Source organism: Microcaecilia unicolor, chromosome 1 (assembly GCF_901765095.1).
Source record: "Microcaecilia unicolor chromosome 1, aMicUni1.1, whole genome shotgun sequence".
Lineage (NCBI taxonomy): Eukaryota > Metazoa > Chordata > Amphibia > Gymnophiona > Siphonopidae > Microcaecilia > Microcaecilia unicolor.
The window spans coordinates 722,918,180-722,934,628 of NC_044031.1; the positions used below are offsets into that span (position 1 = coordinate 722,918,180).

Genomic DNA, 16,449 nt, shown 5'->3' on the forward strand with positions numbered 1-16,449 from the left:
GGTGGGAGGGTGGGGGTATGCATGGGGACATCAAAGCATTTCATTGATATTCTAACAGAATGGGTGTTGGTAGGTGATGTCCCCATGCATACCCCCACCCTCCCACTCTGTCAGACTGTCAAAGTAATGCTTTGATGTTTCTCTCATATATACTATCTGCTACCTCATTTGCTTATTTCCGATCTGAGGAAGAAGGGCAACCTTCGAAAGCTAATCATGAAATGTATTAAGTTATGTCCAATAAAAAAGGTATCATCTTATTTTCTTTTCCATGTTTTATTTTGTTTGATTTCTATTGATAACCTTTAAGAGTGGACTAACACGGCTACCACACCTCTCTGCACTTTAGTAAAAGGGTCCCTTTGATTTGCTCACTATTACCATTTGAAAAAAAGAAATATAAAAGATATTCACAATTAAACATTTTTACTTGTTTTGTTTTTTTTAATTGTTACTTCCAATAACCAATGATTCTCTTATTTATTAGTACCAGTCAGACGTCATTGGTTAGGTGTTGAAAGGGTTTCATTGTTTGTTGTCCCAGGTGAACCGGTCACTGTGTACCGCCTGGAAGAAAGCTCACCCAGTATCTTGAACAACAGTATGTCGTCCTGGTCCCAGCGAGGGCTCTGTGCTAAAATTGAATTTTTAAGTAAAGAGGAGATGGGAGGAGGTTTGCGGAGAGCTGTGAAAGTAGCCTGCACCTGGTCAGAATATGATATCCTGAAATCAGGCCAGCTTTACATCATCAAATCCTTTCTTCCGGAAGTAGTGAATACGTGGTCAAGTATCTACAAAGAAGATACGGTGTTACATCTCTGTCTCAGAGTAAGTGGACTACTCACTCATGTTACTACTTTCTTATTTATGTAATCCCTGCCAGGTGGAGCCCTTACAACTGGAGGCACAACTTCAGGGAGGGAACACTGGCTTGCTGGTTTAACTCTCTGGGAATTTTTTGTGGGTTCCAGATTGTGATCGGTCCACTCCCTTCATATTGTTCCCTTCCAAATAAATGAATCCAGGTCAGACATTGTGCTGACCCAAAGGATTTACTGAAAGTCTTACGAGTCAAGTAATGGCAAAGGTCAAGTAATGGCAAATAATACACGTGATCCCCAATAATTACAGCTGGTAAGTAATTAATGAACAACACAACAAACCAGGATATGCAAAGAGTCAAGAAGGATATGGGAAAGTGTTGATAATTAAATGATGATAAAGAAGGAATTCTCAGAGTAATAACTCAACCAAGCAGAGTGCCACCATAAGGTCAAAGGGTGGGTAAGTTTCTCAATCACTGAAAATCTCCTGTATAAAAATATGGGCACTGCCAAGTGCTCTTAGTATCAATTGTAAGTGCCAAACCCAGCACAAAATATCACCACTAAGCATAGCTGCCGAGGGGGGGGGGGGGCAGGGGGGACAAAATTCCCAGGGCCCGATGCTGCAGTCCCACCTGCCCTCCGTCATCGACCGTCTGCCAGCAGGCCGGGCCCCCTGCATTGAAATCACAGTGCCTCTCACCTCTGTGTGAAAGTGCTGCAGGCAGCAGGGCAGCAGTTTGCCTCCCTTCGGGCCTCCTTCCCTCCCTGTGTCCCGCCCTCGTCTGATGTAACGTCCATGAGGGCGGGACACAAGGAGGGCCGAAGGGAGGCAATCTGCTACCCTGCTGCCTGCAGCGCTTTCACACGGAGGTGAGAGGCGCTGTGATTTCAATGCAGGGGGCCCGGCCCGGTGGCAGACGGAGGGGGGCGGGTGGAGGGGGAGTGGCGGCGGCGGCGACCTTGGGGGGGCGATGGGGGCAGGGCCCCAGGGACAGGCCCAGCCCAGTCTCTCTGTGGCCCTGCCACTAAGTGACCTAATGAAATATAAATGATAGTAATAATGCAAACATTTAAATATAAATCAACCTTACCCATATCCTTCCAACTAAGGTAAACACACTTGTTAGTGCACACACTCTCACAAAACATCCAAAAATAGCTAAAGAGCTAAAATAATCTATTCCCTTTAGTTATGATCACCATAATCAATTTTATTGAGAGATGTCAACATCATACTTGACATCTCTCTCATAAAATAAAATTGAATATCACATGTGTAATATATTCTATTTTTTAAAATATCACATAAATATGAGATGCTATTATAAATGAAATATCACACATGAATATCATATGCATATCACACCTAAACATCTGCAATGAATATCTACCATAACTATCCCAATATCACGTATGTGTCATGTTCCCAAAAAGATAGTTATTTACTGCTGAGATCAAATATCCTGAAATAAGATGCTTTATAGCTAAACACAATACTGTTACAAATGCTTCTACAAGATATTTCTGAGTAAGGCACACTTATCTTAAGGCTGTCAGGTGTGTGCACTACACCCGGAAGCCATCTTTCTTCTCACGCGGGATTTTTCAAAAGAAGACTCCAAATTCCAATTTTCCAATACTAGCAGAATCCGTATAAAGTCCAGCTCTGCAGGGTTTTGAAAAAATCTTCATCTGGGACCCGGATTCAATCTGCAACAAAAGTAACTGCGCCACTAAACTGAAGTAATGGCAGAGTAGAAAAATATTAACAGTTACAGTAACTCATGTTACACTTGGACTCTCCCTTCCAGGTGTAGAACCCTCCCCCCCCCCCCCTTTAACTCCTTCCCTATAATACCTCATAGACCTGGACTCACATGTAGTCACAGGTGCAGTACATACCAGTTTCTGGCCCTCCTTTGTCACAGATCTGGGGTCATCCTCTGTATCCCCGCCTTCTTTTCCAGGATCAGGGGCTTCTTGCTGCTCCTTCATGTTCCAGAAATGATTACTTTCTTTCATTGCTTCATTCCTCTGTTAGCAATAGAGCACTGACTTATCCAGCCACAGACTACTTCTTCTGGGGTACAGATTTAGACAACCCTGTACAGGGGCTTTGTATCGGTCCATGGTGCGACCGCACCTTGAATATTGTGTTCAATTCTGGTCATCGCATCTCAAAAAAGATATAGTGGAATTAGAAAAGGTGAAAAGAAGGGCGATGAAAATGATAATGAGGATGGGACGACTTCCCTATGAGGAAAGGTTGAAGCATCTAGGGCTCTTCGGGTTGGAGAAAAGACAGCTGAGGGGAGATATGATAGAGGTCTATAAAATAATGAGTGGAGTGGAACGGGTAGACGTGAATCGTTTGTTTACTCTTTCCAAAAATACTAGGGCTAGGGGGCATGCGATGAAGGGTTTAAAAAAGGTCTGGATGTCTTCCTAAAGGAAAAGTCCATAGACCATTATTAAATTGACTTGAGTAAAATCCACTACTTATTTCTGGGATAAGTAGCATAAAATGTATTGAACTTTTTTGGGATCTTGCCAGGTATTTGTGACCTGAATTGACCACTGTGGGAAACAGGATGCTGGGCTTGATGGACCTTTGGTCTGTCCCAGTGTGGCAGTACTTATGTACTTATGTACAGGGTTGCTTTAACCACCTATGGGGCCCTGGACAAACTTTTATGGATATCCCCCCCACCCCATTCAGTGGCACAGCCTTCAGACTTGACACTTTTTTTTGGGGGGGGGGGATGCAGAGTTAACATGGGGGGCACTAGGCATATAGTTGTGATTAGTGTTTAGGAGTATAGCAAATAATGCCTTAAAGTGAACTTTATGATGGATTTCTAAGTAAACAGTCTGTTCTGCGTCTACATAAACCACATTCATACTTATGAAAACTTTGGAAGCACTGGCATTTTTAAAATCTCTTACTTCAGTCACTCACAGAACACAGACCAGTCTTCACCAATTGCAGAATAAAGGACCAAAAATTAGAAAAGGAAATACTAAGAAATCATATTCTCTATAAGCAGTACAGCACAGGAGAAACAAAAATAAAAATGCATTATTTAATGTAGGAAGCAAAATGCAAGATCATTTTCTACCTTAAAATAAAACCCAGAAATACATTTTCTGGATACCTATGAAATGTTAAAAACTTGTGGGACACAGTGGGCCTGATATTCAGACCGCAGGAGGCAGTTCTCATAAGTGCCGTGATTGACACTGACCCTGGATATTCAATGCCAGGCTGTTTCCTGTGACTGGCATTGAACATCCAGTAGGATCCAAAACAGTGCAAGACAAGTAAAGACATAAACAACACAGTTTATACCAAATTGTTTAACCACCCTTAGGTTTTGCCTTTGGGTTTAACAAGCAATACCATCTGCAAGTAAGGTTTAGATAAACAAATTTAAACAATCTATGTTGTAGGCATATGCCCTAAATATGTAATACTTGGTAGCAATAATGAAACAGTGATAGAATATTTATTTATTTATTACATTTGTATCCCACATTATCCCACCTCTTTGCAGGCTCAATGTGGCTTACAATATATCGTGGATAGTGGAAATGAAAGGAGAGTTGACATTTGGAGGGGCATAATCGAACAGAAACGCCTATCTCCATGGGCGTTTATCTCCGAGAACGGGTCCATGAAGGGGCGGACCGAATCGTATTTTCGAAAAAACAATGGACGTTTATCTTTTTTTGAGCTGGGCGTTTTTGTTTTTCAGCGATAATGGAAACCGAAAACGCCCAGCTCAAAAACGAATAACTCCAAGACATTTATTCGTGGGAGGGGCCAGGATTCATACTGCACCGGTCCACCTCACATGCCAGGACACCAACCGGGCACCCTAGGGGGCACTTTTACAAAAAAAAAAAAAAAGGTAGAACAGCTCCCAGGTGCATAGCACCCTTCCCTTGGGTGTTGAGCCCCCCAAATCCCCCTCAAAACCCACTGCCCACAAGTCTACACCATTACTATAGCCCTAAGGGGTGAAGGGGGGCACCTACACGTGGGTACAGTGGGTTTGGGGGGGCGGTTTGGAGGGCTCCCATTTACCAGCACAAGTGTAATAGGTGGGGGGGGGGGGGATGAACCTGGGTCCACCTGCCTGAAGTCCACTGCTCCAGTGACCTGCATACTGCTGCCAGGGAGGTGGGTATGACATTTGAGGGTGAAAATAAAAAGTTGTGAAACGGCATATTTTGTGGTGGGAGGGGTTTGTGACCACTGGGGGAGTCAGGGGAGGTCATCCCCGATTCCCTCCAGTGGTCATCTGGTCATTTAGGGCACTTTTTGGGGCCTTATTCGTGGAAAAACAGGGTCCAGGAAAAGTGCCTTAAATTCTCGCTAAAAACGCATATTTTATTTCCATTATCAGCGAAAGGCGCCCATCTCTGATCGGCAGATAGCCACGCCCCAGTTCCGCCTTCACCACGCCTTCGACACGCCCCCATCAACGTTTGTCCGCATCTGCGACGGAGTGCAGTTGAAAACGTCCAAATTCGGCTTTTGATTATACTGCTTTATTCGTTTTTGGGAGATAAACGTCTATCTCCCGATTTGGGTCACAATATAAGCGTTTTTCTCTTTTGATTATAAGCAGGATAGTGTTACAGAAGTGTTTTGGGTTGCATGGTAATAGAAAACATGATAATGATATAATGTATGGCGTTCTTAACATTGCTTGCTAGATATATGTGGGGATTTCACATGTTTTGGCCTTTGTGGTATGTCTTGTCGAAAAGATGGGTCTTCAGCAGTTTGCTGAAGTTGGTCAGTTCATAGTTCGCTTTTAGGTTACGTGGCAATGCGTTCCAGAATTGCGTGCTCATATAGGAAAAGGTTGATGCGTGCATTAGTTTATATTTTAGGCCTTTGCAGTTGGGGGAAATGAAGATTAAGGAATGTGCACATAGCAGGCAGCCAACAGATTTAATTTCCACTGAAAATAATTAACTTTGTATGAACATAAATGTCATTTGGCTCCATCTGTTCTTCTGCTGCTTTCCCTTAGCCATCATTATTACAGGACTCATCTATATACAAACACAGAGCCAGGAGACAAAGATTAACCTCCCCCCTCCCTCAACAAAACAAACCACATGCCTTTTACAACCAAACAGACTGGAAGAAGAAATAAGTGTAATATAATAAAATATAACAAAAATAAATGCTTTTGTGGTTTTTTTTTAAATTCTAGTCCTTACCAGCCTCCTTCAGATATTTTTCCAATGTGGGTTTTATGTGCCTGTCCAGAGACTATACACTGATTATACAGCCAGCCAGCCAGCAGGGACCCTTTATACCTGTTCTATGTAATTGGGGATAGGATTTTATAGCCACAGACCCCCAAAGTAAAGTGTGTTCCCTCAGCCCCACCGCAGTGGGGAACTGGCTGCATAAACAAGGCAGGACCTTAGAAAGGTCTCTACATTACATTATATGAGTTTCATATTCCGCAGGTTCCTACTCAGTTCACTGCAGATTACACAAACAAGAAAAGATGAATCATCAATAATTCAGGAATTACAATAATAAAACCTACAAGAACCATTGTTAAAAAAAAAACAAGATAAATTTGTTAAATTTGTTAAAGAAAGGTTTTTAAAATTCTGCTAAAACTTGGGTAAGATCTAATTGTTCTGATTGAAGATGGCAAAGAGTTCCAAACAGAAACAGCCTGATATGATGATGATGTCATTTATTTACACTTACTAAACCTATTATTTTTGCAGTTTTCAGAAAATGTCAAAATAAAACTATATAGAAACACAGGGCCGTGCCTAGGGTCTCTGGTGCCCCCCTGCAGACTATCAGTTGGTGCCCCCCCCCCCCCTCCGTCTAGCAGAGCAGGAACAGAAGGGAGCAGGCAAGTAAGCCAGACCTCAGGAAAAAATAGCACTGTATGTATCCCTCATTGATAAGTCTCTGACTCTAAAGTTAGCAAAATGTATTTTCATAACACTTCAAAGATTTCCAACTCAAAATAGGAATGCTAATTCAAAATGTGAGCAAAGTCCTCTTAGTTTCCAAAGATTCTTTTCTAATCTCCTTTGCACCAAAGGATATAATTCAGATCAAACATTTATCTCTGATCAACTATCTCAGATCAAATATTTATTTCAGATCAAATATTAAGGTTTCCTTGCTTACAGTCACTTAAATCTACCTAGCCTTTATATAGCTTATAGGATTTAAACACTCTTAAACTGAAATTCACCCTTTTCTATTTTTCATAAACTTCAAGTAATCCTGAAATATTCAGATCCTTTTCTCACTAGAGAAACTTCAATCTCCACCAACCAACCTTTTCATTCATATTTTCTTATTTACCACATAATCAGGCACTATTTTATAATTTCAGTCAACACACATACAGGAACTCACAGCTGCATGTCTCTCTTGGCCAAACCGACAGTCAGTTGCTGTCTCACTCTGTTCCCTTCCTGGCAGATTTCTAACAGAAGCTGATCATCCAATCAGAGAGCTCTATTTGAATGCAGATTAACATACAGACACTCATGGGAATTTTTAGTGAAAAACACTAGATAAACCCTTCATTTTTGGATCAAACTTTACACTTTTGATCAGAGCCATGACCTAACATTAAGGCTGTAAACATTCCATCATTTTTTATCCATAAATATGCAAATGAGAACCTCCCAAAAACAGACTAATTTGCATATGATTTAAACAAATCTGAGCATATGACAACCAAGTACAGACTCCCAGCACCTGAATTCTGCAATTAGATTTAATGCAAATACTTTTAAAACTTATTTTTAGCACTTTTAAAATTTCAGGTTCTCTTTAATTTGAATGCTGGTCAAGCTCTGAAGCTCACCCTGAGTGAGGAGTTATCACCAAACCAAAGCATACAGTGGTGGAAATAAGTATTTGATCCCTTGCTGATTTTGTAAGTTTGCCCACTGACAAAGACATGAGCAGCCCATAATTGAAGGGTAGGTTATTGGTAACAGTGAGAGATAGCACATCACAAATTAAATCCGGAAAATCACATTGTGGAAAGTATATGAATTTATTTGCATTCTGCAGAGGGAAATAAGTATTTAATCCCTCTGGCAAACAAGACCTAATACTTGGTGGCAAAACCCTTGTTGGCAAGCACAGCGGTCAGACGTCTTCTGTAGTTGATGATGAGGTTTGCACACATGTCAGGAGGAATTTTGGTCCACTCCTCTTTGCAGATCATCTCTAAATCATTAAGAGTTCTGGGCTGTCGCTTGGCAACTCGCAGCTTCAGCTCCCTCCATAAGTTTTCAATGGGATTAAGGTCTGGTGACTGGCTAGGCCACTCCATGACCCTAATGTGCTTCTTCCTGAGCCACTCCTTTGTTGCCTTGGCTGTATGTTTTGGGTCATTGTCGTGCTGGAAGACCCAGCCACGACCCATTTTTAAGGCCCTGGCGGAGGGAAGGAGGTTGTCACTCAGAATTGTACGGTACATGGCCCCATCCATTCTCCCATTGATGCGGTGAAGTAGTCCTGTGCCCTTAGCAGAGAAACACCCCCAAAACATAACATTTCCACCTCCATGCTTGACAGTGGGGACGGTGTTCTTTGGGTCATAGGCAGCATTTCTCTTCCTCCAAACACGGCGAGTTGAGTTCATGCCAAAGAGCTCAATTTTTGTCTCATCTGACCACAGCACCTTCTCCCAATCACTCTCGGCATCATCCAGGTGTTCACTGGCAAACTTCAGACGGGCCGTCACATGTGCCTTCCGGAGCAGGGGGACCTTGCGGGCACTGCAGGATTGCAATCCGTTATGTCATAATGTGTTACCAATGGTTTTCGTGGTGACAGTGGTCCCAGCTGCCTTGAGATCATTGACAAGTTCCCCCCTTGTAGTTGTAGGCTGATTTCTAACCTTCCTCATGATCAAGGATACCCCACGAGGTGAGATTTTGCGTGGAGCCCCAGATCTTTGTCGATTGACAGTCATTTTGTACTTCTTCCATTTTCTTACTATGGCACCAACAGTTGTCTCCTTCTCGCCCAGCGTCTTACTGATGGTTTTGTAGCCCATTCCAGCCTTGTGCAGGTGTATGATCTTGTCCCTGACATCCTTAGACAGCTCCTTGCTCTTGGCCATTTTGTAGAGGTTAGAGTCTGACTGATTCACTGAGTCTGTGGACAGGTGTCTTTCATACAGGTGACCATTGCCGACAGCTGTCTGTCATGCAGGTAACGAGTTGATTTGGAGCATCTACCTGGTCTGTAGGGGCCAGATCTCTTACTGGTTGGTGGGGGATCAAATACTTATTTCCCTCTGCAGAATGCAAATAAATTCATATACTTTCCACAATGTGATTTTCCGGATTTAATTTGTGATGTGCTATCTCTCACTGTTACCAATAACCTACCCTTCAATTATGGGCTGCTCATGTCTTTGTCAGTGGGCAAACTTACAAAATCAGCAAGGGATCAAATACTTATTTCCACCACTGTATATAGCAATCTGGTTGCATTCTCTCAAATAACTTGAAGAGCCTGCCTGCCTCAGTGAATACTGCTGCATTGCTTTCACTTCCGGTTTGCCATGAAAAGGAGGAGAATCGCAACTTCAGGTAAAAGATTTTGCAAGTGAGCGGAAGACAGGGACGGCAGGGCAGCAGCGCCCCTCGAAGGCAGGCGCCCCCCTGCCTTGCTTACCCCACTTACTGCATTGGCACAGCCCTGTAGAAACACATATGAGGGAGGGAGAGGGGCAATTTTCCTTTAGGGATCCAGAATTCAAGGCTTTGTGTTTTGCTAACATGTTAGGCATTCTGCTTTAATCCATCTTCTTAGCCTCCCTGATTCATATATTTCACTCCTACCTTCAGCTCAGAGATGAAAAATCCACCAGCCTCAACGGACATTTAACACAGCTATTTCCTTTGTATTTTTCTTTTGATCGGTACAACTTGCACTGTGCTAGTCCAAGTTCAGTTGTTGAGAACAATGAACAGGCCAGGGTTTCAGGATATCAGTAATGAAACTAAATGAGAGAGATTTGCATGCCCACTTACCTCAATTGTATGCAAATGTCTGTCATGCATATTCGTTAGGGTTATCTTGAAAACTTGGCTTGTTTGTGACCCTTGAGGACTGAACTTGTATAAACCTGCCTCACGTCCCTTAAATTAACAGAACTTTTTTTTTTTTCTTTTACAGGAGATTCAGCAGCAGAGGGCAGCACAAAAGCTCTTATATGCTTTTAATCAGACAAAACCCAAATCCATTCCATATTCCCCAAGGTAAGTACTTTAAGCTGTCTGGAGCTCCCTATGGTTTTGCTTTTAATACATGACACTGGGGTGGTGAGTGGCTTGTGTCATCCTCCAGGAGGTGAGATGGGCACTGTCAGAGCATGCCATTCATTTCAGGGGTGACTGCATGCAATGGACTCCTCTCAGTAAGTATTGGGAATAGGTTGTGCATGAAGTTCTGGGGCTGCTGGAATCAGATGGCGCATACTAAACAGGGCTGGCCCAACCGTTAGTCAAGACTATGTGTTTGCCTAGGGCAGCAGTGCTTGGGGGCAACGAAGAGCAGCTGCAGTCAGAGCAAAATAATAGATCCTGACAGCCAGACAAACTGAAAGAACCATCAGCACATACTTGAACTTGCATTTTTATAGGGTTTTTGTGTGATTATCATGATTTTTGAGTTTAATAATCAAAGTATTGGGGGGGGGGGGGCAGCTGTAGACTGAGGGCCTAAAAGTTAATTGAGGGGAGGTGTAGGGCTGAAAGTTCACCACTAGTTGCCAAGAGACTGAGCCGGGCCTGGAGCAGGACTGCTGCTGCCAGCCCCCCCCCCCCCCTACCCCCGGACTGCCACGTAGCCAGACTATAAAAATTGGAGGGGCCAGACCCCAAAGTGTGTGGGGGGGGGGGGGGGGGCGGGTACATTTTGCCTCACCTCCCTGCCTTCCGCTGCAACTCTGCATACCTTGACTGGCGGGAATCCCCAAGCCTTGCCAGCAGAAGCCTTCCTCCGGCGCTGTTCTCCGCATAGACGACGTGAAGGGAAAAGCAGCAGCAGGGCAGGCAATACGGCAGAGAACAGCGATGGAGGAAGACTTCTGCTGGCAGGGCTTGAAGACCCCCAAAGCCCTGTGTCTGCTCCTCCCCAGCCTCTAAGGCGGGGGCCGGCAGCAGCATTTTCTCTTTCCTGCTCCAGTCGTGACGCTATCACCAAGGTCCCGTCAGGAGCAGGAGAGAGTCAGACCCCAGCGTCGGGCCCCACTTGGAGACTGGGGAGGAACTGACACAGAGCTTTTGGGCCTCTGGTTTGGCTGGTGAGGGTCCCCCTTGTCCCCCCCTCTCTGTGGACCTGGGTGTGAAGCAGGGGTACTCGAAGCTCTCCTGGGAATCAGTCGGGTTTTCAGATACATGAGAAAGATTTGCATGCCAGTCACCTCATTATATGGAAATCTCTCTCATGCATATCCATTAGAGATATCCTGAAAAACCGACTGGCCTGTGACCCTTTGAGGACCCCTGGTATAAAGGGACGATGAATATTTTTGATCTGGCAATTTTCTCCTGCTTCTTTTTCCAGCTGAGTTGAAACTAGGCTGGGCTCTGCTGCTGTGAGCTGTCATTTGCACTTCTCCCAAGATATACACAGATGGCTCTTGGCAGCAAGCATATTCAGCCAGGGATCTGATTCCCACGTATGTGTGTGTGGAGAGGGGTGGTGGTGGTGGTGGTGGGGTGGTCATTCTACAAAATAGGGCATATGTAAAAATCCAAAAGGCACCTATTTTGGGATGAATTCTATATATGGCACAAAAAAAAGCACTATTCTATAAGCCCACGCTTGAAGCTAGGTGCAGTTTATAGAATAGCGCTTATGCCCAGGAATCGCACCTAACTTTTGATGCGGCCATTTGCATCAACTGAAACGTGGTACAGATGCATGCACCTAATTCCCCATATTCTATATCAATGTACGCAAATACTAGGAACACCCCCGTTCTGCCCCTGACCCTCCCATTTCCACACCCCTTTTTATATACTGGTGCGTACAATTTAGACGCAGATCTCACACCTAAATTTACACACATAAGTTACAATTAAATCTAATTGGTGCCAACAATTGCTGGTGAAAAAGCCAATTATTGGCACTAATTGTCTAGGGCAGTGGTTTCCAAATCTGGTCCTGGAAGCACCCTAGTCCAGGGGTGTAGCCAGACTTTGGCGGGAGGGGGGGTCCAGAGCCCGAGGTGAGGGGGCACATTTTAGCCCCCCCGCCATTGCCGACCCCCCCCCCCCCCCCGCCACCACCACTACCAACTTTGACCCCCCTCTGCCGAAGACCCTCCCCCCGCCGTCGCTTACCTTTGCTGGCGGGGGACCCCAACCCCCGCCAGCCGAGGTCCTCTTCTTCCTTCATTCTGTTTCTGAGTCTGACGTCCTGCGATAGCCTGTTTTTTGCATGCTAAGCCCAGGTTAAGGGCTAAATGCCCTTTAGTAAAAAAGCTCCTTGGGACATGCTAAATTGATTTAACATGCATTAAGTTGATCAGTGAGCATTAAAAGGTTTTAAGGGTCATTAAAGACTTTTATTTATTTATTTATTTTACTAAAATGGATGTGTGAAATGAAGGGAAACACACACAAAAAAATCAGGGAACAAGGCCAAAGAAACTGAAGAGTTGCCCTGTGCACATCCCTATAGCAAACAGCTTTTGAAGGCTACTTTAGTGGTGGAAATGTCACTTTTGGATGTCAGTGGCACTGTAACAATACCCCTTTTTATTTATTTATTTTTTATTGAAATTATAAAACATTTCTATTACAACAATGATACAGGAAAATACCACATAGGATATCACCATAATGAACCTGCCGCTTTAAGAGAATAGGTATAAATTCCACATGATAGGGGAGTGACAAGGGAGTGGAGGAGTGGCCTAGTGGTTAGGGTGGTGGACTTTTGTCCTGAGGAACCGAGTTCAATTCCCGGCACAGGCAGCTCCTTGTGACTCTGGGCAAGTCACTTAACCCTCCATTGCCCGCCACATTGAGCCTGCCATGAGTGGGATACAAATGTAAAATAATAAATAAATATAATTTTTGAAAACAAAGGAAAGATTAGCCAAGGACAGGAAATCAAATACATACAACCCTCTCCTATTATTTATTTATTAGGATTTATTTACTGCCTCTTTGAAGGAATTCACTCAAGGCGGTGTACAGCAAGTATAAGTCAAACAAGCAATAGACAATTATAGCAGTAAAAATATTCAAACAACAATACGAAGTATGGCATAGTATGCTACATTACAATGCCAACACGATACACAATAAAACATTTTCTTAGGCATGTACAACAGAGTTTGGAAAGCAGTTTTTAATGGAATATTTGGAAAAGAAATAAAAATGGTCTTTTAAAAATAATCACCTTTATTACAGTTTCACTCTCAATGGGGTTTTCTTTTCTATCTCGTCATTAGCATATGAGCAGTATGCAAATTTGCCTCAGAATTTCCGCAGTTGTACTGCAGAAGTTTCTAACCAAACCTTGTCTATGAGTACAGACACCTTCCTGTCACAGTAGAAAAATCTCTTTGCCCGGCATCTGAGAAGGTGTCCCTAGGATTGTTCTTGCCCTTAGTATAAACTGCACAGCTTTGACGTCTGTGTGGGGTCCACCACTGAAATGTGGGTGCAGTGTGTTTTCCGTCTAAAGCAACACTTTTGGGACCCAATTCACATTGTGTAAGCCCTTGTGTCTCCATCATCAGCTTTACTTTTTAATGATTTTCTTTATCTCCCTGATAAGGTTTCTGGAGGTTTTCCTCTTGTACTGCCACTCAGCGGAAGAATGGTTCACCATTGAAGAGTGTATGGCTGGAAAATTCAAGAAATACAATAATAACTGTGGGGCTGAAATAAACCCAAGGAGTGTCCTGGAGCAGAGTATGCTGGCATTCAGCCACTGGACTTACGAATATACCAGAGGAGAACTGCTAGTCCTCGATCTCCAAGGTAAGACTTGGATTGCAATGGAAGGAGGAGACCACTTCTCCGGTTTCTTGTTCAATATTTCTCAATGGCAGAGAAAGGCATCCTAGTAATTTAGGGGCCCTTTTACTAAGCCGCATAGGTGCCTACGCGTGCCCAATGCACATCGATTCGGAGCTACCGTCCGGCTACCTCGTGACCCTGGTGGTAATTTCATTTTTTACGCGTGCCCACTACATGCTCTGGAAAATTTCCATTGTGCGGCGCTAACCGGGCAGTAATCGGCATTGTACGCACAGTGATGATTACCGCCCGGTTAATGCATAAGAACCTACCGCTAAGTGAATGGGTGGTAGTAAGGTCTCAGGCCCATAATGGGCGCGCACCAATTTTCATTTTGCCGCACGTCCATTTTCGGCCAAAAAAAGAGGCCTTTTTTGCAGGTACGCTGAAAAATGAACCTGTGCGCGTCCAATACACATGTCTACACCAGCGCAGGCTGCTTTTCGGTGCCCCTTAATTAAAGGACCCCACACTGTACATGGTGTCACTTCTAAACTACTTACATGATGCAGAAAGGGTTCTTAAATGGATGGGGAGTGTGTGTTCATATCTGCACTGTTTCTTCTAAGCTGAGCGAGAGTCCTCCAACTGCATTGCTGCCAGTGGAGGGCAATGCTTCAATATTGTGTTTTCAATCACTAGAGTCAGGTGAGCTCCTTGGAGTCCTGCAGAGCTTGCCTGACCCTCACTATATAAAATGTGAAAGTGAAACAGCACCCCCCACTGGCAGGACCTCAGGTGGAGGACTGCCGCTCAGCTTACAGGGAAGTATGTGTGTGAGTTTTCGTTTCCCTTAAATTTAATTGCAGTACAGTGCTCTACAATGTTTAAAAAGTCACCTTTACCTTTTATGGGGGAAGTGACAGTTAAAAGTACATAGAAGGGAAGAAATGTGGAGATAACACAACCTCAAAGGTTTGTGTGACACTAGTGTATCCTGAACTTTGTTACGTCTGTGAGTAAGATATGTTTTGTGATCCATACCTCAGAGCAGTTTGATCCATTCCAGCACCTACTATGTTCTCAATTAACTCAAAGCTTCTGGTTTATCCATTTCCAAGAGGGAGGCCTTTTCGCCAGTTCCAGTTTTAGACTTAGATCCTAAAGCAGTGTGGCGTTTGTAGACCCTCTTCTTCTTAATGCAGGGGGTCTTCACATTTTTTGGTTCCTGTACCCCTTTAACTGATCAATGAAACCCTCGCACCCCCTTCCTAAACCACGTGCCCACTAGTGACTACTGTCAGCTTTGTATGTCGCCAACTGTTAGCCACTGGCATGCTAATTGCTGACAAGGTGACTAAAATTACAGTTGCCAATAACTGGCCTAATAAATGCCTTCATTCTGTTTAGAAAGTTTCTATAAATTGCCTCAGATTTCAAGACCCTTCTCTGTGCTCTGACTTTTTTCTGTACCACTGGTTAAGGACCCCCATCTTAGGGGCCTTTTACTAAGCTGCATAGGCACGTATGAGCATCCAACATGTGTCAATTTGGAGCTACCACCCGGCTACCGCGTGGCTTGGGCAGTAATTTATTTATTTATTTATAACCATTTTAATTTTTACAAGCGATGAAACAACTTGCCAGAAATATAGAAAAAGTAATATACAGGAATTATTTCAGTCAGGTAATTCTATTCTCTTCCTTAGACCACTAAATAGGGAGAGTGAAACAAGACAAGGAGATCAATTAAACAGTAAACAGAAAAAAAACGTGGTATTAACCTGTTTTTCCCCAGATATTACTCGTCTAATTCATTATTCCACATTGCTCATCTTTAGGAGTCATACCCGGAACTCTGGGAAAAACAATAATCTCGATATTAATCATCTATAATAATGTTCATTTTATTATTCAAAGTTTCTGGTCTATTATCATTTTCAAGATCATAACCACTTCTTGCTCATGTAGAATCATTTGGGTTTTTTTACGTGCGTCCGCTATGCGCATTGGAAAATAATTTTTATTTTTTTGCGCATGGCGGAAACCGGGCAGTAGTCATCATTCTACGCGTGTAGATGATTACTGCACGATTACCACGTGAGACCTTACCGCTAAGTCAATGGGTGGCGGTAAGGTCTCCGATCCAAAATGGTTGAGTGCCAATTTTTATTTTGCTGCATGGCCATTTTCAGCAAAAATGTATAAAAGGCCTTTTTTTACAGGCACGCTGAAAAATGGATCTGTGTGCACCTAAAACACGCGTCTACATCAGTGCAGCCCATTTTTCAGCACACCTTAGTAAAAGGACCCCTTAGTGTACGCCAGTCAATTTCAGAGTCAGATGCGGTGTGCAAACTCTCAAGACCACCAGGCAGATGAGTGAGTGGACATGTATTGGTGGTGTGTTCCACTGTCAGGTTAGTCCCACAGAGGTGATCTGCTCTGAAGCCCCAGTACCATTTTGTTGAGTGTGCACTGGCCACAGCCTTGCCAAAATTGGTTTAGCAGTGATCTCAATCAATGTGAAAGGCCAAAACCAAGTTTTCAATTTGCTGGATGTTGCACAGTCCTGAATTGCATGTGTTTATGGTCAGCCATTTCT

The 16,449-nt window shown here is 43.6% G+C and overlaps 1 protein-coding gene across 3 annotated transcripts in view; it reads left to right on the top strand.

Annotated features, from left to right (window-relative positions):
- Positions 1-16,449, top strand: part of LOC115459808 (transient receptor potential cation channel subfamily M member 7-like) — a 214,101-nt gene that overhangs the window by 154,945 nt on the left and 42,707 nt on the right. For all 3 annotated transcript variants that reach the window (XM_030189591.1, XM_030189592.1, XM_030189593.1), the window contains 3 exons: positions 545-828; positions 10,039-10,121; positions 13,660-13,865. In XM_030189591.1, coding sequence (XP_030045451.1) covers positions 545-828; positions 10,039-10,121; positions 13,660-13,865 — 573 coding nt within the window. The remainder of the gene's footprint in view (positions 1-544; positions 829-10,038; positions 10,122-13,659; positions 13,866-16,449) is intronic.